Here is a 19,697-nt window from a genome sequence, read left to right on the forward strand (position 1 = left end):
GAACTCTCGGCGGTCCCCCCAGTGCGTGCGGACTCCCGGCGGTACCCTCCGCAGTGCGCGGGGATTCCTGGCGGTCACCCCAGTGCACGGAGACTCTCGGCGGTGCCCCCCAGTGCAGCCTTAACATGGCAAGCTCTGGCCAACGTGTCCGGCTTGGGTGGAGCAGCTTCCCTGTTGGAGCTCCAATGTTTTGGGGGATATCTCTAGGCAGTTTTCTGAGCTTTTTCCCTGATGTTTTTGCATTTTCTCTGGAGCTACTCCATATCTATCTTTAATAAATTCTTGTTCTACTTAACACTATGTAGACGCAGCTTTAATTGTTTGCAAAAATAGACCTTGAAAGATTTAACGCAGTGAAACCAATAGGAGATGAAATGAATGTACAAAGCGCTGGGGTGTCCACCTCTCCGAGCAAATGGACAGGGGTGAGGTTATAGAGAACATAGAAACATACTGGTTTTTCATGATGGAAACAGTTTTTAAAATTGTTTTAAGCTTAACCACATGCAAAAATTATTGAACAGAATTCAAAATGTTTATGAATTTTCTTAGGGAAAAGAAACATCACGTGTTGAGTCGCTTTGGGCTGCCGCAAACCCAGAAAGGAGAAGCGCCTGTCTCAGCTTCTTGGGTGTCTCAAGGATGGTTGAGGTCAGATAGACGGACAGAGGAGGGGCATTCAAGCTAGTTTTGCAAGAGGCATCAGGTTTTCCAGTGAAAATGCCCTTTTTTCTCTAAGACTAAGCAGCTGCTGAGCATCCCGTGAGCTCACATGTGGAGAAATGGGCAGCCTCCCGCTCTGCTGGGGTGTGCATTACAGCGATGGGACTTTTGAACTGGCTGAAGCAAGATGTATCACAATTAGTAAACGTGCTCACTTTTAGAAATGTGTCCAAGGAAATAATAATAAAAATGTTGAAAGACAAAGGATATTTATTTCAGAGTTTCTTATAATAGCAAACATTGGAAATAGCTAAATTGTTCAATAATATATTACTCGGTTAAATAAATCATAACACTTTCAAACATTGGAATAATGTGCAATTATTAAAACAATGATATAGATTAAAACTGTATTAACATGGAAAAAAGGTCACAATGTTTATGTATGATAAAGGCAGGTCAAAAAAACCCAGAGTTGGCAGCACAATCCAACTTCTATGGTGAAAATATCACATGCATACACACACACAGATGCCCACACACACATGTACAGGTGGTCACAGAGGAATCATTTTGATACTGGGGACCTTGGAGAGTGACATTAAAGGTCATCACTTTTTTTCTTCTCTTTCTTATGCTTTTCAGTGTGTGCTTTGTAAGGTAGTACTTACAATGACAATGTATTGATTTTACTATCAGAAAACAATTAAGCTTAAGGATGAAGAAAAGAAAAAAGTGTCAATGGAAAACCATTGGTGAAGATGAAGCTGGACTTGTAAGCATTTGACCTTTTCAACAGGTACTCTATTCTGGGGAGCAAATAATCTTTTCATTTGTTACTGTTTCTCCTTCCCTTGTGAGCAGCAGGGTTGTTAAAAAGCAGTTCAGAGGGCTATAGCGTTGACCAAGGCCCTTCATACAGCTCCATAAAATGGAAGGAATTGCAGGATTCATAGAATTTGTGCTTGAAAAAGCCCTTAGGGGTTTACACACGAGGATTCTGAGAGGGTACTTAATTTACCCAAAATAATTCAAGTAATAGAGGCAAAGCCAAGAGCAGAACCCTGCAATTTTTTCCCAATTCATTTTCAGTCTGGACTCTTTCATGTCACAATTGTCAAAGATAGCAAGTTACGTAAGTGAAGGAAGAGAAGAGCCAAATGTGATATTTAAAAAAAATTCTGTTATGAAATGGCAACAGAGTGGGAGAAATACGGCAAACTGAGCAGTGCCAACTTCCTGACACTTTTGAGACTTCAGAAAAATCTGCCTCGATGTCCCCACCGACAGAAGCATGGAGAAATGTCACAGCCAAGGCTGTAACCTGTACCCTGGAACACGTGTGTGTTGTGCACGTTGATGAATGTCTATCGATGTCGAGAGGCGTCCCCGGTGCAGGCGGCACCCCGTGAGGTGACTGCAAGCATATACCCTGGCCTGGGGCTTGTGGCCACGGTGCGGCTGCAGACAGGGGGCCGAGGTCCTGCCCGTGGGCTGCCAGAGACCTGGTGTCCTCAAGGCTGTGTGAGATGCTCTGGAGGAGGGGCGCTTGGCTGGGGGTCTCCCCCAACTCCCAGGCACAAAGAGGGCGTGGACGGGAACCCCCAGGTCACACTCCTGGGCACAGCACAAGATGTGAGCTCAGTGTTAACAGCTCATGAAGGCACAGTCCTCTGTGGTCACATTTCCTGCCGGCCTTGTGCATGGAGAATAAAGACTTGTGCAAACTCCACTCATACGCTGCCCTCACCCCCGGCTGGAACACAGACTTCTGTGCATCCGCTGCCTTGCCCTTAATCAATCCGGTTCAAATATCCATCTCCTAAACTCCTGGCCAAAGTCGGGATGCATTTAATCCATTTCTTCTCATCAGCTTCGAAAGTGACGGTAATGAGACTGCTGCACGAACGCAAGCTCGGCCTCTGGGAAGTCAGAGACTTTCTTTTTAGCCTTTCTAAACATGCACTCAAAGAGCAGTGAAGAATTAAAATAGGAAAAAAGAAATGGTGCTAGAATAGCTTGCTCTCTGTTTGGGAGAGAACCAGGAAGGCTGAGGGCTGCATGGTTTGTCTGTCTTTTCAGTTTCATCACATCAATCAAATTAAACTCACTGACTTTTATGGAGTTATTACTCTACATAATCCCCCAGGAATTCCACTGTAATTTCCTACTGATGAGAGCTCCGTTTGAGCCAAGTGTATTAGAGGCAGCTGTGGTAGGACTTCCCCGCCCCATGCTGCCAGCTTCCGACACCCTTGACAGATGCTGCGGGTGCTTAGGCTTCTGGCTGTGCACAGCTCTCCAGTGCTGGGTGCTCCTCAGAGTTCCCCCAGCACCCCAACCCCTGCATAAGCCCCTCCGGAGCCTTTAGCTACCACTACAATCCATGAGAGCCCAAAGTCTGCTGCAGAAAGGACTCTACGAGCATAAAGAAGTCTTACTTTTAATGTTCTGTGCAACTGATAGCTAGGCCCAATTTTATGTTTACCCAAAATAAAGTTGGAGGCCAGATGGTTGAAGCAAAACCAACAAATCCCATCTTCTCCGGCAGTTACCATGGCCTTCAGGATCTCTGATGGCATCTGTTGGATTTGCTTAAAACATCAATAAGCAGTGGGTTTCTTTCTTCAGCTGATTTATATGGAATTTATGTTAGACTCCCACATGAATATATGGTCAATAACATTCTTTATAAGAGAGATACATAAAAGTTAAGGGCTTATTTTTGTATGAGGAAAGTAAAAATATGCAAAGTCCCCTGCTTATCATATTGTTGTTGTAACTGTATTTTAAGTAAGCTTGGAAAGTGGGTTAAAATCAAGGTTATAGTTAGACTATTTTAAGACTGCGGTTTGAAAGGATATATGAGTTCATTAAAATGTGTAATTCCCTATATTAAAACATAAATATGCAAATATATGTACATATTTTCAATAGTCGTGTGATGTTGAATAAGATACCTGCATTAGTTAGGGTTCTTGGAGAAAGAGAATCAACAGGGAACACTTGCAAATATAAAATTTATAAAAGTGTCTCACGTGACCACAGGAATGCAGAGCCCAAATCCATAGGGCAGGCTGTGAAGCTGACAACTCCGATGGAGGATCTGGATGAACTCCACAGGAGAGGCTCACCAGCTGAAGCAGGAATGGAACCTGTCTCCTCTGAGTCCTCCTTAAATGGCTTCCCGTGATTAGATTAAGCATCACTCATTGTAGAAGACACTTCCCCTTGGCTGATTACAAATGGAATCAGCTGTGGATGCAGCTGGCGTGATCATGATTTAATTCTATGAAATGTCCTCATTGCAACAGACAGGCCAGCACTTGCCCAACCACATAAACAGGTGCCACAACTTGGCCGAGTTGACACATGAATCTGACCATGACAATACCTAAATCCCGTATCTTATGAAATGCCTTCCTAAGTAGAAAAATGGGTGCCAAAGAACTTCAAAAAGGTGGGATGAAATTAAATGAGCCAAACTGCCTGATACAGTAATTATTTGATCAACTATTATTATGTTTCTACACTTGCACAGTTTGGTTTTGATCTTTGGGGAAATTGATATTTTAAAAATGCAAAAAGTATGTCCTGTTTAACTAAGAATTACATGTAAATATCCCTATTTAGAATTTAAAGAAAATTACTACTTCATTTTTAAGATGAGAAGAAAGAGTGTACTTAGAAAGACACTATTGTAGAAACTCATTGCATGGAAGAGTCGGCCACAGAGGGCTGTTCACATTGAACACTACGTGTTGGTGTGTGGGTAAAATGTCTGTCCCAGGCAAGTGGAATGTTTTCTTGGAGTTTTTAGAAAACAGCCTAGTCATGAAGATGACCAAGAGCTTCCCGAGCTCTCTGTCGACGGGTTGGTTTCATGGAGGAGAAACGTAACATGGAACCCCTGATCTACCTCCACCAGTCATGCTGCATTTACGGGAAAGGAGGATAATCTGCAACAAATGTGCTTAAGCCAGTGTTGGATGATAGGAGGGAAGCCCTTTGCATACAGCAAAGGAAGAAAGTCTTTCCAGGTCACTTTGTATTACCTGGCCCATACTGTGAGATCCACTTAAAAAATCCCTTTCCTGAGACACTGGAATAATTTACACAGCGAAGGTCATGTCCCAGTGCATGTGGAATAAGAGGAGAGAATGCTGGTTTTATGGTCAGCTGTGAAAACCTGTCTACACAAATTTCCTTGAATTAGGCTGTTTAAGCCCCTAACATCCCATCCAGGGGCTGGAGCCAGCCAGGGCAGCTTCCCGAGTCCAGTGGGGAAATGCCACCCCGAGGAGAGGTCCACACCTGCAGGTGAAGTGACTGCAGCCTCACTGCCCTACCCCGGCCCCAGGACCAGGTGTTCGCATGAACACGGAGCTGCTCTTTCCCCCGAGCCCACAGGTCCCCCAGTCTGTGGCGGCAGAGGCGGGGGTCACGAGGCCCCCACGTGCACCTGCTCCCTAATTCCCCGATGACAGAGAGGTGGGGAGGGGAGCCTCGTCCATGTCCCCGGCGCCCTTCCCTGCACTCCAGGCCCCGCCTTTAGGTGTCAGCAGAGTGGAGTGGAGACCGGCCAGGCGGCCTGGGGCTGGGCCCAGCTGGTAGTGACCCGACCTCCTGAAGGACAGGCCCGCCAGCCACGCGCACCTGCGATTCTGCCCCAGCGCCCGCTCGTTGCGGCACCTGCTGCCTCTGCCGCCTCTGTCTGACGTGCTCAGGAAACTTCTGGAACACCTTGTGAGCCGACAGGACGTGTCATCACAAACTGGCTTTGCTGCAGGGGCCGTCCCCGCGGGCCACAGTCCAGGGGGCCTGGCAGGATGCCGTCTCACAGGACGCTCAGCCGTGACTGAGTAAGAGCGAGAAGGAGAGTGTTAAATTACAAAATGGCACGAAACTGCACTTTTAATCTTATGATCAAAAAGTGTACACTATTTTCTCACCTCTCTAGGCTTTTGTATACCAAATGGGTTAATATTTAAGCTTTCACAGGCATTTTTAAGATCCGGCGATTGAACAGGGCTTCCTCTATTTTAGATTTTCCTAGATTTTACAGTATAAACTGTAAAATGCCAGGTAATTAAAGCCATTTTCACATTGGCTTCTGATTGAAGTGGTTCTTCGCTTCTGAGAAACATGTCCCTGGCCTCTTTAAATGAACAGTGGCCAGCCCTATGTTTTGGAAGGTTCTGTGGCTGCACAAATGAGGTGACGTGACCCCTCGCCTTGAGGAGAAGAAGCGAGAGGTCACCTTCCTCATCCTTGAACATTCCCTGTGCACCCACAGCGCCATCGCAGTGCCAGCCCTGGGGACGCAAAGCCAGTCCACGGTCTCTACTTTCCAGGAATTAAAAAGCATCGTATCAAAAATGATCATAGTCCTAAATATAAAATCTAGAAATGCTCTTACTTCAGAAGAAAACATGGTTGAAAATCTTCCCGCTATGAATTTATGCAGAGTCCCAGCTGTGCGCCCAGAGCCTGCCCCACAATTTAACCACACAAGAGGGGCCTGGCATGTTGGACTTCGGCAAACTTAGAAGCTTTTGTTCAGAGTAGGACACAGGTAAGGGAATGTGAAGGCAAGTTGCAGACAGAGAGAACTTTTCTCACACATCCCCTGTATTTATTGGGGATTTTCTCTGGGGGGAAGCGCTGGAGATGGGGTCGTTGATTTTGTCCCCTCCAGGACCGAGACTGAGCCGTGCCCGTCCTTCGGGGTCTCTCCTCCCCAGCACAGGTGTTCCAGCACAGCAGGGCTCCCATGGAGCACGTCGTGGCAAACGGAAGGATTTATAGTGAGTGTCAACACCGATGATACAAACTCACAACACAACAATCTTCAAACCCCCGAAGGAAACCAACAGCATGGAAACTAATTATGAAATGCAGTAAACAGAACAACCTAACACCTGAAGACACTAGGTCATTAAAACAAACACAGGAGATTTATAATGTGTGTTTTTATTTTCAGTGAGAATGCTGAAGATATGACACTGACAAAATCAAAGTAGTTATTATGAGGAAATCCATTGCTCTTATTTGAAAGAAAACATGACTGCAGTGGAAAACCTTCAACGGTTGCACAACAGCTCAGTGTATGACACAATTGTCACAGCTAAAGTAAAAGCTGATCAGCTGAGAGTTAAGCAAAACAAAGCACAACACAAATTATGAGCAGCAAATGTAAGAGACTTGGAAGTTACCTTAAAAAGTTCTGAAACAGATCAACAAGAGGGTAGAGGGAAGAAGTAATAGAAATGAACGGAAGACACGCTGCCAGAGACACCCACAGAGTACCCAAGAAGAGCAAGGAAAGAAGACCTAAACTGGGGTCTTTCGAGCACCAAAGATACAGAGAATATCCTAAAAATTTCTGCATAGAAAAAACTATGGAAGAACTAGAATTGGATTGTGTCATAATTCTTAGCAGCGAAACCAGAAGAAAATGTAGCAGCATATTCAAAATTCTGTAAAACACTGCTTTGAAACATGACTTTTAGACTAGCCACACTAACATTCACAGTGTTCAAATAGATTTTATATGCAATCACTCAGAATGCTAGACACTTCTGTATTATTTGGGAAATTCTTTTTTTTCAAATTAATATTTCTGAAAAGTTACTATAAACCAAATATTGCTTCCAGAACTTTTAACATATTGTATTTGAACAAAAGAAAGTAAATTCCAGAAGTATATACCATTATTATTTGCACTTTAAATGTGAGATGTCAGTGGCATGCAGAGGTTATGCATGTTACTCATTGCTATACAGGTTAACAGTGGTGGGGTGCTGGTTTTAAAATGAGTCACTTGAGCCCAGAACTTCTACTATGAATAATTGTGCCAAACTCCTAAAAGTTAAAAACAAATCCCAATAATGCTGGAACAATATCCCTATGAGTTAAAATAAACTTAACTCCCCATTTCACACCTACACAAACATTTATTTAATTTGGATTACAGAAGTAAATAAAAAAAGCTAAAACAATAAAAGTAGCTAAAGAGAAATGTAGGATACTATCTTTGTAACCTTGGAAAGGGAATATTCTCTCAATGAATATGCTCAAAAGACAAATAACAAGTAAAATCGGATGTCATTAAAATTAAAATTTCTCTTCTCCAAAAGTCACCATTAAGACAATGAAAAGCAAGGTGTGGGCTGAGAAAACATTTACTTGAATGTAACTGGCAAAGGCTTTGTTTTTGCATCCATGATGAACTTTCATAAATTAAGAAGAAAAAGACAACCTAATTAAAAGTGGTCAAAAGACTTGGCTAAACAATTCACAATAGAAATACATGGTCAGTAATCATACCAGAGTTTCTCAACATTATTATTGAAAGGAGAAATACAAATCAAACTCAAAATTGGATAGCTTTCTGTGCTCACTTGAACATTTACAATGACAAGAACAGTGAAGAGAAAATAACAGTGGGAATATGCAGTAACTGGTAGTCTCAGATGTGGCTGAGAAGAGAGTAAAAATGCACCACTCCCTTGAAAAATAATTTGGCAGATTCTGATAGAGTTTAACTTATATGCATCCCCTAATGCGGCGGTTTCCACCCTGGGCATTTACTCAGGAGAAACGAGCACAAATGTTCACAGCCACGCCAGCACATGGATGCTTGTAGCAACTTGATTCATCATAGCCAACGACTAGAACCAACCCAAACACCCTCCACCAGGAGACTAGATGAGCACATTATGGTGGACCAACGATAGGGAAACCACTCAGCAATGAAGAGGATGATGAAAGCACGGTGGATGAATTCCGAAACTTGAGTTAAATGAGCTACATACTTGCACATGCATTATGATTTCATTTATGTGAAATTCACTAACAGGCAGAGCTAAACTGTGGTGCAGACATCAGAACAGTGGCTGCCCTGTGGGGTTGACTGGGAGAGGCCACAGAAAGCTCCTGGAGTGAAAGAAATACTCACGCTTTGATGGAGACGGTGGTTAGATAGATGTGTGATATCAAAACTCATTGAATTGTACAAATAAGATTTCTTTATTTAACTGTGTGCAATTTTTTTTTTCAACTTAAAAACTACTTCCCCAAAACCCCGCCAAATGAAGCAATTTCAAAGTAGGATGTTTTCGCCCTGGAGGGGATGGTTGGAAGAAATTGAAAGGAAATTAAGTGTTTTATTTTGATAGGAAAAATGATCAGTACTGCTTAATTCCAGACACTGTGAAAAAATTAAGAGCATACACGAATATTAAAAACCTAAAGCAAACTGTTTAGTGTGTGTGTGTGTGTGTGGGGGGGGTATATATGTACTAAAACTCAAAAATTAAAGCAAGAAAATATTTCCAAATCCCTTAAAATCAGCAAAGGATCAGATATATATAGAGAAAACAAGAAAGCATGGTAGATAAAAACTGAAGTAAAAAGAGAGGAAGCCCAAGTATTACAGTAATAACAATTGGTATATTTTCCTATTTAAGGACATAGGCTAAGATTCTTTGATTGAGTTGTGTAAATTAAAACAACTATCAGACCTTGTTTTTTAATGCTACATGGGCAAAAATGTCAATGACTGATAGTACAAACTATTTGTGCTTGTATGGAGAAGTAGGCATACTCATACATTCTTAGCAGGAGGTTAAATTGGAGCAAGCTTTTCAGGAATAAATTTGGCATGATACAGCAAAATAAAAACTGTACAAAGCCTTTCATGCAAAGCAGCACTTTTATGAATCTGCTCTACAAAAATGAAGACACAGGTACAAAGATTTATCTACACAGACGTTCACTGCAGAATTTTTTATAAAAGCTTTGAAGTGTAAGTTGCTCTAATGCCACTCAAAAAGGGCAGGATTACTGTAATAGATACCTGCTCTGGAATATATTCAGCTATTGCAATGAGAGAGGATAACTGCCTACCTATCTCTCTTTTAATCTCTCTCTCCATCTGTCTATCTATATCTCTCTTTCTACCTGTCTATCCATCGGCATAGAGAGTCATCGGCAAGCAGCATATGGTGAGATGTCATTTCTGTAAACAAGCGTGTGTATGCAAACACACACATATGCACAAGTGCATTTGTAAATGCGCAAGAAAAGGAAAACAAGGACATCTGCCAAATTCTCAGCATAGGTTCTTACGTAGGGAGTCTGTTTGGGGAACATGGGCATAAAGGTTCTCATGTTTTATTCTGCAAGTATCTTGATCACTTTCACTAAAGTGAGAATAGACTGATAGTCTTTCTATATTTATATTTATGTATTGCTTAAAATGGAGAAATAAAAAAAGTTGAGGATATATTTAGCAAGATCATCTGCATTAAATTTATGAGATGGTATGGCAACCAGTGTCCAGTAAATATTAGGGACTCTACTTAACATCCCATATAATGCAATGGGAGAGGGCGGGCCACAGCAGCTCAGTGGCAGAGTTCTCGCCTGCCATGCTGGAGACCTGGGTTCAATTTCTGGTGCTGCCCATGCAAGAAAAAAAGTGTAATAGGAGAAGTGAAAGTTAGTGCCTTAAATCAATATTTTGGTCAGGAAAGACTGTTTTTTAAATGATGATGTCACCTAAATAAGCACAAGGCAGAAATTCAAGGGAACTAGACTGAAGACATCGGTGGGAGAGAGAGCCTGAGGATCTGAGGCTGAATAAGTGGAGAGGGAGTACGTGAAAGATGTCCTCAATCTTCTCTATTCATTCTGCGGATTTGGAGGGAATGCTCACGGCTATCCTTCCAGAGCTCATTTCCCAGAATTATACATGCCTTGATCACACTCCAGCCTGGTATTTAGCAGACATTACCCAGGAAAGGCATACTTATCACAAATAAATAATTGTGCATTCAAACTACGATTTCTAAAAACATGGGTATGATATGGAGGCTTTCAAGGGTAAAAAGGATGTTTGTATTTTGTTCCTGAGAAATTAAGGATAATGTGTTGTCATTAAACAGCGCACATATTTAAACCCTCGTTCTCAGACATTAATTCTCATTATTCATTTCAATGTGAATAATTCATTACGTTTCTAAAATTAAGCTTCAAATACCTAACAAATTAAATTCAATAATTAAGTCTAAAATGAAAAGGAATTAGTGGGTGGAAGTACATTTGGAATCAATTATTTTGTTTTTAGAAAATTACAAATATCTTCGCTAAAGCAATACACAAAGAATGAGTTTTATAGGGAATTTAGGACCCGTTGGAAATTGATTAGAAGCCAGCGGATATCCTTGAGCGCCCATTAGCGAGGCGGGACGGCACCAAGGAGAACCACTCTGAAGAAGGCAGTGTGTCACGTAGGTACAGCCGCTCCAGAGAAAAGTGAGCAAAAGGAGGTCAGTGCATGAAGGGGTGAGGCCAGACGTCACTGACCGGCTCCCAGAGTCAGGACAGATAGCAGCGCAGCTCCTGAGTCCTTGGGGCTGAATGCTTCGGACTAGAGGAGGGGCAGGCACAGCAGTCCTGAGAGGGCACCGGCCTACAGTGGGGGAGGAGCGTGAGCTGCCCAGCCCAGCGGGAACTCAACGCCTTAGGAAAGTGGGGGACACCAGATGAGAGGAGTTAGAGTGGAGGTCACGTGGGGCCTCCTCTGCATCAGTAAAGAGTTTGCCTTTTATTCTTGGTGGGACGCGAAGCCAATGGAGGTCCCAGGAGCAGGGCTGTGGCGTGACGCGATCTGTGTTTTTGGAAGATCGTGTTGCTGGTCTGCAGAGAACAGACGTAGGCCAGGACTGAAGGCAAATCATTCTCGCAGTAGGCCAAGCAGGGAGGTGGTGGATGGGCCTTCACGAGTTGCTGGGAGAGTCTGGTTCTCACCTGTCGCCAGGTAAGCATCTCCTTTCCTTCCCCAAGACTGTAAAGCCCACGGTTTCCCAACTGAAGGGCAGCAGTGAAGGTTGTGTGACGTGCCAGGGGAGTGGGGAAGGAAGAGCCTGCAAGACTTTCTGGGAGACTAGATGCAGAGCAGAGAGAAAAAGGAATCAAGGATGAAAAGGGTTGGGGCCTGACACAGGACGTGCTGGGGCTTTCGTTGAGGGAGAAGTGCTGGCAGAGAAGCCCCCAGGAAAGAACAAAATCGGGGGTGTCTTAGGCCAGAAGCAGGCTCTGAAGCTAGGATTTGGGTGCAAGGGATTTACAACAGGAACACGCCAGGAGGCTGATGAGTCGGCAAAGCAGGGTGAGGCGGAGTGGGGTGAGCTGGCCAGCCATGCTCGCAGCCCCAGGCCCTGCTCCGGTGGGTGCTCTGCAGCCTAAGGGACCTCTGAGGGTGCCGTGCCCTGGGCACTTTGGGCTTGGAAGGACCCCAGGCCCGTCAGCTGGAGGAGCCCAAGGGCAGGGTGCTCAGGTGCAGACCCTTGGAGCAAAAGCACAGGGCGGCGGGGGTGGGTAGGGGGCGGCCACAGGGCTCCAGGGTCCCGGGTGGAGCACAGGCCATGGCGTGCCGTGTCCCTGAAGAGACCAATGCTGGGATGCCTGCAGAAGTCTGTTAGTGAGCAAAGCAAATGGAGGCAACCAAATGGATGTCCTGAGTTAGCAGGGAGGTTGGGTAAAGATACAGAGAAAAGACAGCCGCTTTGAGTCGAATAGGTGGCACGCAGAGCTGCTAGTCCGGACCCGCTCGGGGTGGGGGTGACTGCAGGGAGGGGAAAGAAGAACAGCCCGGGTGTGGTCGGCCCGCCCCAGCTTGAACAATCTTCATTTATTTGAAGTAGGGCTCTCAGGGCCCAGCAGCTGTGACAGAGCTTTGTAGGACTGTTATTTCCACTTGTCCGGAGTTCAATCTTATGTAGATCTGGGTCTGCATCTCTTCTCTGCCCTCCACGTTGTCACAGGAAAAGGTAAACGTAACACCTTTTTGTTTTCTTCTCTCTCTAAATGCTAAAGCATCATAAAAGTTGCGTCAATTTTTATTATCAGTCGTTTTAGTCCAAAGACATGCAAATACAGCACTGAGACCCCATGGCGTCACAGAATTGCTTCGTTAGTTATATATTCTCCATAGAAAATGAATTTGAAGTCATTCTAAATAGACAAAATCCAAACAGATTCCAAGCCTTTGAAGACAGGCCAGCACTTACTAAACCAAAACAGTCATAGGCCGGTGAAAGTCCAGAAGAGTTGAATTTGTTTTGAAAGGGATTAACTCTTAAATGTCCGCTTCTTACAGATACATATATATATATACACACAATCCTTTTACATCTCTATGCATAGCCATACAGCTGCAAATCTGCAGCTCTCGGGTTTGAAGGAGAATTAACCGAGTCTGTAGGCCCAACGCTTAACACTCACATGGTCCCCACAAGGGGTCAACCTACCTTTACTTGAATCCGCCTCATTGGAGGAAACGTGGAACTTCCTAAAGCCATGCTTTCCATATCAGTGATAGAAAATCCTTTATTATAGGCAAGCCTGGTGTCTCCTTTCCTTGTCGGAGCAGCCTTTCGGGGAGCTGACCTGCAGAGCTCTAATGTGCTTTTTTATTTTCCTTTTGCCCCTACTTCCTCAGCAGCACAGAGTGGCGGCAATGACAGGTGTGTGCCAGCTGCAGCAGGCAGTTAGTTAATTCCCATGACCCTGCTCCAGGCCCTTTGTGCGTATTTGCAATCTTAATCCTCACAATGACTCTACAAACTTGACACCTCATCCCTTCTACAAATGAGGAAATGAGACTCAGAGATGCGAAGACACTTGTCCAAGGTCATTGAGCTGGTAGGTGGTGGAGACAGGATTCGAACCCTGAAATCTGGAGCCCAAGTCCATCCCCAGCATGCGATGTGCTGCCCGGAGGCCGGTGTGTGGCTGCCCTTGAACTGCTTCCCCTGCCCTCGTCTGCCTAAAGCCACGGAGAACTTTGCCTCCCAGAAGATACAGCCACTTCTGGTGGTCATTTTGTGGTCATTTTGTGCTTGGCATCAAGTGGACTTAAGCCCTTGCTTTCAGGATGTGGAATTTATAAGGTAGCTTACAGTCTCCAGGCTAGAAACTGATGAAATTCTATTCCTCTCCCCTCTGCTAATTTGATTTGGTGTGTTCTCTTTGTGGAAGGCACCAGCACCCCATAAATCTGGCAGGCCTGGTGCTCACGCTGCATTACTTTTATTATTACTGTAGTACAGAGTTTCAGTAACTTGGATTTAGGATTACAGAAATAACTGCCAGAAAAATTTACAGCAGACTGCTGTCCCCATGTTTTAATGGCTTGGCTTGTCGCATAGTTTCTTTTAAAAATCTTAACACTTATCTCTTGACTTCAGTTTAAAAATATAATTTTTGTTCTCTCTGTCTATAAGAACTGTTTGTATTCTGGGATAATTAAAGCAGTTCTTTCTTTTTTTCATTTTTATATCTTCATCATGGAATTGGAATGTGTGCATAATGGAACATTTCCTGGGGTAGTTGATAGCAATTAGGTATTACTCTTTATTTGCTGCATTTTAATATTATAAGTTTAAAAAATACACTTTGAGGACACATAGTGTCACCTCAGAGAAAACCCAAATGCAATAGGAATGCTTGTAATGCGACTATTAATTAATTTTGAGAAAAAGCAGAGCATTTTCATTATTAAGCAGGAAAGGACATCTAATATTTTTAAAGGACAAAGATAATTACTGATTATATGCTTGGGATTTTATTTTTAGCTAGCAGTACGATGTGTAAGGTAATTACCAAAACTGATTAATTTTCTCAGATTATTAATAATGGAAATAACCAGGATCTTGTAAAATGCCACTTAGAATACTAAGTGGCTTATTCGTATTATCTCATTAAACTGTCTGAACCACCTTATAAGATGATTAAATGTTATACTCTGAAGCAACATGAAATACAGTGCATTACCTTAGATTCCCCAAAACACAAATGACCTGCACTGCATCGTGAATTAAATCCGTACGTACCATCTCTGTTGTTTCTGGATCTACTTTTCTGCTCCTCTTTTACTGTGCTGGGAACACTTGCGTGAGCTCGTGGAGGCATGAAGAGAGTTTTCTGGATATTTTCCAGATACTTTCCTTATAGCTGTGGGTATTTGGAGGGCGGGATATGAGCTACTTCATGCAGTTATTTAAGAGACGTTACGGGAGGATGATGAGAGGATGATGTCTGTCCCCGTGCCTGCACTGGTGTGGCCCGGGCTTGCATGTTGGTGGACGGGCAGGAGGGATGGCTCAGTCTCTGCCTGGAGCTCTTCAAGGACTGCGGCCTGGAGAACCCCCAGCAGAGCTAAGGAGCCCGTGTGATGGGCCCTGTCCCGATGCCATCTGCAGTACAAAATGAAGGGACTTGAATGAAAACTTCTGATGAAGGTTGATCTTGTAAAGACTTGAACTTTTCACGCATTTTCTCACTGACTCATAAAAAGGAGGAAGGAAATCAAGTGTGATCTGAAGGTTTGGGACTTACAAGATACCGGAGTGAAGATTTTAGTGATTGGTGAGATATGAAGTCTGGAGTTAGCAGAGAAATCAGGACCAGATTAAATGGTTAAATACATAAATATAAAATCGTTTTCTTTTGAACATGCAAATCTCTGTTCAGGTTAATAGAGCAAGGCTCGAAAGCATGAATTCTCATACTGATAGGAATACTTACTTCTGGAGGGTTTGAATCAGGAACTTGGCCAAAGGGATGTTAGCTTTCTCTATAATATTTGAACAATGTAAACTGAGAATGTTTTCATGATTGGTACATGAAATTGGAAACTCATAACAAAATTTTAAGCAGGGAAAAATGTTCTGAATCCGCCGCAGTGCGTGGGCCGAGTCTGCCGAAGCAGCATGTGGTGCCATGTCAGAGGGAAACGGCCTGGGATGGGGTCGAGGGGCCGCCCTGGCTGCCCGGGACCTGCGGGGCGGGAGGCAGGCTCAGGAGATGCCGGACTGAGATTCAGAGACAAACATCCTCAGACCACACAAGTGAGGCTGTTAAAACCAGAATGGCGACTTACTGATAGAGAACAAGAGCCGGTTGTGGGAGGTACTGGAATCCCTAAGAATGAATGCAGGTGAGGGGATTATTTGGTGAACTCGGCGTCAGAACAAGGGGAGTGAGTTGAAGTAACTAACAGCTGTGTTCCAGTGGGCGCGGGCCCTTGAATCCATGGGTGTAAAGCTCCCTGCACCCAGCTGCCCTAGCCCTGGGCCCCTGCATTCATCCCGGCCCCAAACGCAGTCCCAGCATCTTGGTGGGACTCTTCCCTGGGCAGCCCCTGACTGACATGGCCAAGGTCTAAACCAGCTCTTTTCACAGCTCCATAGCTGAGTAGCCACTCCTCCGTCATGGGGCTGTGAGACGCAGTGGTAGATGTCCCCGTGCTTTCGTGGAGACGCAAAGACAGAGACTGGCCTTTAGGGTGAGCTGTATTATCCCACCTGGGAGCACCGCGCACCGCATTTAGAGAGTCATCTCCTGGGGGAGGCTTACTCAGCCTCGTCTGAGCTCTCAGGGAAGGCCTCACGGCAGCCCTCCTGAGCTCTCACGCCCACCACCCTTCCAGTCTGGGCTCTCCGCAGGCGCACGGTGAGGGCTCCTGAATGCCGCGTTATCTCACTCCCATCTGCCTTAACCCTCAGCGGCTCTGCGCCGCCCACCCAGCAAGGCGCGCCTCTCGCCGCGGGGTTGCTCGGCCCCTCTTCCCGCCGCCCCGCACCCGCACCCGCACCGGGGCCTGGAGGCGTCCTCACACACCCGGGGCGCCCGCCAGCGCGGGGAAGACGGTCTCCTTCGGCGGCTCCGCTTCCCAGCTCCCCCTTCACGGGGCTCGTCCACGGACCCTCGGTCCCCGCTGTCCGTCCCGCTCCCCGGGCCCCCGGGCCGCAGGCGAGGTGCGGAGAGAGCTGCGGCGCTCTGCTCTGGGCCAGCCGCCCCGTGGGGACAGGGCGAGGCCTTCCGTCCAGCCCGAGCCTCGCCTGCGGCTGCTCTCCTCGCGGCCCTCGCGGCTCCCTCGCGTCCCTCGGACCCCGAGCTAACTCGGTCCTGCCGTCGCCGGCTCCCAGGGCTTCAGCATCAGTTCACAGTCCTTGCGCCAACCTCTGGTCTCGTCATGACGCTCTTTCCTGCTACCCCCCGGGATGGACGCGCACCTCCTGCCCGATGAGCGGCCTCCTGCAGCCTGTTCTGTGGAGCCCCAAGGAGACGGTTCGTCCCAGCATCTACCTCCGGGTCATGTTTGTTCATGGCATCTACCTCTAAGGTCATGGTTCATCCCAGCGTCTACCTCCGGGTCATGTTTGTTCATGGCATCTACCTCTAAGGTCATGGTTCATCCCAGCGTCTACCTCCGGGTCATGTTTCGTCCAGTGTCTACCTCCGGGTCATGTTTCTTCGCAGCGTCTACTTCCGGGTCATGTCTCTTCACAGCGTCCACCTGCGGGTCATGTTTTATCCCAGTGTCTACCTTCGGGGTCGTCTTTGAATTTTTGGCTTCATATGCCCACGTGAAATCCATCTTCTGTTCGCTTCAAATTGAAAATACGCTGATTTTCATCGTTCCCGGCTACCTCTGTGGCGCCCACTGGAGAGTCCGCCGGTGCGGCCTCCTTGGCGTGGGCCCTCCGCGTGGCTTCCGCGTTTAGGGGCTGGTTAGGGGACTTTGACCACGTGAGTCATTAGATACGTTTTTTTAAAGTTCACCTTAATTAGCATGAAAAATCAACATGATTATTGCTGTCAACACCTCAGAAGTATTCAGCGATTGTGAAGAGCCGTATTTATTACTCTAAACAACAGATTTACCGTGACGCCCAGAGGTGTGGGCTGGGCGATGACATTATGGACGTGGGGTGCCTGCAGGGGCATCTAGAAGTCTGTTATTCTTGCACTTTACACCGCGCCATTGTCCGACCGTCTGCCTGAGCCCGTCCAGGATCCTGACGTTTACGGTGTTAGCCCGCCCTGTGCGCTGCTGCTCGGCGCTCGCCTCGCTCCGGGTCCGCCTTGGAGGCCGTCGTGACGCTGACGCTGGCGCCGCCGGCCTGGGTCCCTCTTCCGGGAGCGAGGCGGCCACGTGACCGCCCCCGACCTGGACAGGTGAGCCTCGCGCGGGCCGGGCCGAGGCAGCCACATGACCGCCCCCGACCTGGACAGGTGAGCCTCGCAGGCGGGGCCGAGGCGGCCACGTGACTACCCCCGACCTGGACAGGTGAGCCTCGCGCGGGCCGGCCGAGGCGGCCACATGACCGCCCCCGACCTGGACAGGTGAGCCTCGCAGGCGGGGCCGAGGCGGCCACGTGACTACCCCCGACCTGGACAGGTGAGCCTCGCAGGCCGGGCCGAGGCGGCCACGTGACCGCCCCCGACCTGGACAGGTGAGCCTCGCGCGGGCCGGGCCGAGGCGGCCACATGACCGCCCCCAACCTGGACAGGTGAGCCTCGCAGGCGGGGCCGAGGCGGCCACGTGACTACCCCCGACCTGGACAGGTGAGCCTCGCGCAGGCCGGGCCGAGGCGGCCACGTGACTACCCCCGACCTGGACAGGTGAGCCTCGCGCGGGCCGGGCCGAGGCGGCCACGTGACCGCCCCCGACCTGGACAGGTGAGCCTCGCGCGGGCCGGGCCTGTGAGACGCGTCATTGACTGGGAGGAGGAAACGAGAGACAAATGCAGCGGAGACGAGGCCTGACCGTCCGCTTCCCCCCGACGGCGGTGCCCGGGACCGCGGGGCAGGAGTGCAGGGCGGGCGGCGCAGGAGAAGCTCCGGGAGCCCGAGCCCGCCCGGCGGACCGCAGGCCTCCGGTTGCTGCGCCCGCCCGGGGTGCTCGTTCCTGCAGCGCATGAGCTCAGACACTGCACTGTGTCGGGGGGACAGAAGGACAGAAAGAATGACAGTGCAGCAGAGATCACGGAATATAAAACAGATAAATCGATAGCACCACCAAAATATACAGATAAGGGTGACAAAAAAGGAACGGAACTTCGAGAGTTCATAAAATGAAAGGACTGGAAGTAGAAAATCATCAAACACGTAGTAAAAAGGAAAAAGCAAACATTGCTTTTTAAATCAACTACCCAAAGCTAAATACCATTAATATTTTGTGGTAACTATAACTGCATAGAGTTTTAACCCCCCCTACACACATACACACACACCAGAAATCCTTGCATGTATACAAAGATTTATATAAATGTAATCATATGCATGTTATTTCTAAAACTCGTGAACATATTTTGCTCTGCTCTTCTCTCCCTCAGTGCTAAGAAGCTAATGTTAAAATCATCTGGCATGTTTTTTTTCCTTAAGGTCATGTAGTCATTTGCATACTCTATACATACATAATACATATATTAATAATTGTTTTATGGCTAGAGAATACTTATATACACATTTATTTATATTTTATTTTCATACCTATACTTTTATATGAGGTAATGGAATTTCTCCAAATCATTTTAGCTAAAGTTTAACTCATTCTTTTTCATTGCAGCATACTAATCTACGGTATTTTTTTTCCTTTGATGATCATTTTTAATTTAAAATTTTGTAGATATAATTGTAGATTTCCATGTGAAAAAAATATGAGGCCTCATGCACACTTTGTCCAGTTTCTATTAATCATATTTTATATTAAAAAATACTAATTTATAGAACTATAGTGGAGTTTCAAAGCCAGGATAATGACACTGAGGCAATCCACCAATCTCGTTGCGATTCCTTCTGTTTCTTTTTGTATTCACTAGTGTCTGTGTGTGGCTGTGTGTGCTCCAGCTACACAATTTCACCACATATCTGGCTTCATGTACCCGCCACGAGCACAGGGAAGGCTCAGCACAGCTCCACTGCCCTCTCCCCACCCCTTCTCTGCCCCTGGGAATCACTGATCTCTCCTCCGTTTATAAGAGGTTGTCCTGTAATATCAAATCATGTAGTGTACAACCTTTGGGATTAGTGGTTTCTACTTGCCCAGATTCTCTTGAGGTTCATCCAGGTTCTTATGGACTCAGTTGCTCCTTCCTTCTACCTTCTGGGTGGTACTTACAGGTTCAGGTAGGCAGGCCCCAGAGTGAGAGTATCCATCCTCACGGGCTGATTCCAGC

At 46.4% G+C, this 19,697-nt stretch overlaps 1 protein-coding gene across 4 annotated transcripts; it reads right to left on the reverse strand.

Annotated features, from left to right (window-relative positions):
* On the reverse strand, positions 1 to 17,061 carry LOC143657699 (uncharacterized). Of its 4 annotated transcripts, XR_013162959.1 has the most exons (4): positions 16,749 to 17,044; positions 14,565 to 14,927; positions 5,320 to 5,521; positions 7 to 2,585 (listed from the first exon to the last, which is right to left on the reverse strand). XR_013162959.1 is itself a non-coding variant. In XM_077130326.1 (2 exons), the coding sequence occupies exons 1-2, from the start codon at positions 16,861 to 16,863 to the stop codon at positions 5,133 to 5,135; spliced, it is 504 nt and encodes a 167-aa protein (XP_076986441.1). In that variant the 5' UTR covers positions 16,864 to 17,061; the 3' UTR covers positions 1 to 5,132. The 4 variants fall into 4 exon arrangements, 1 of the variants encoding a protein (XP_076986441.1); XR_013162960.1 differs by lacking the exon at positions 16,749 to 17,044 and adding an exon at positions 16,354 to 16,507 and having other exon boundaries at positions 6 to 5,521; XR_013162958.1 differs by having other exon boundaries at positions 7 to 5,521; positions 16,749 to 17,022.
* Positions 17,062 to 19,697: the final 2,636 nt, after the last annotated feature.

Source organism: Tamandua tetradactyla, chromosome 15 (genome assembly GCF_023851605.1).
Source record: "Tamandua tetradactyla isolate mTamTet1 chromosome 15, mTamTet1.pri, whole genome shotgun sequence".
Classification (NCBI taxonomy): Eukaryota; Metazoa; Chordata; class Mammalia; order Pilosa; family Myrmecophagidae; genus Tamandua; species Tamandua tetradactyla.

What these genes read in the sequence shown, in the direction of transcription:
- LOC143657699 (XM_077130326.1), bottom strand. Translation starts at nt 16,863, where the DNA reads ATGACCTTAGAGGTAGATGCCATGAACAAACATGACCCGGAGGTAGAT. An exon ending in GGCCGCTCATCGGGCAGGAG is followed by an intron (nt 5,522 to 16,748) that starts GTGCGCGTCCAT and finishes GCTCTTACTCAG; the next exon opens with TCACGGCTGAGCGTCCTGTG.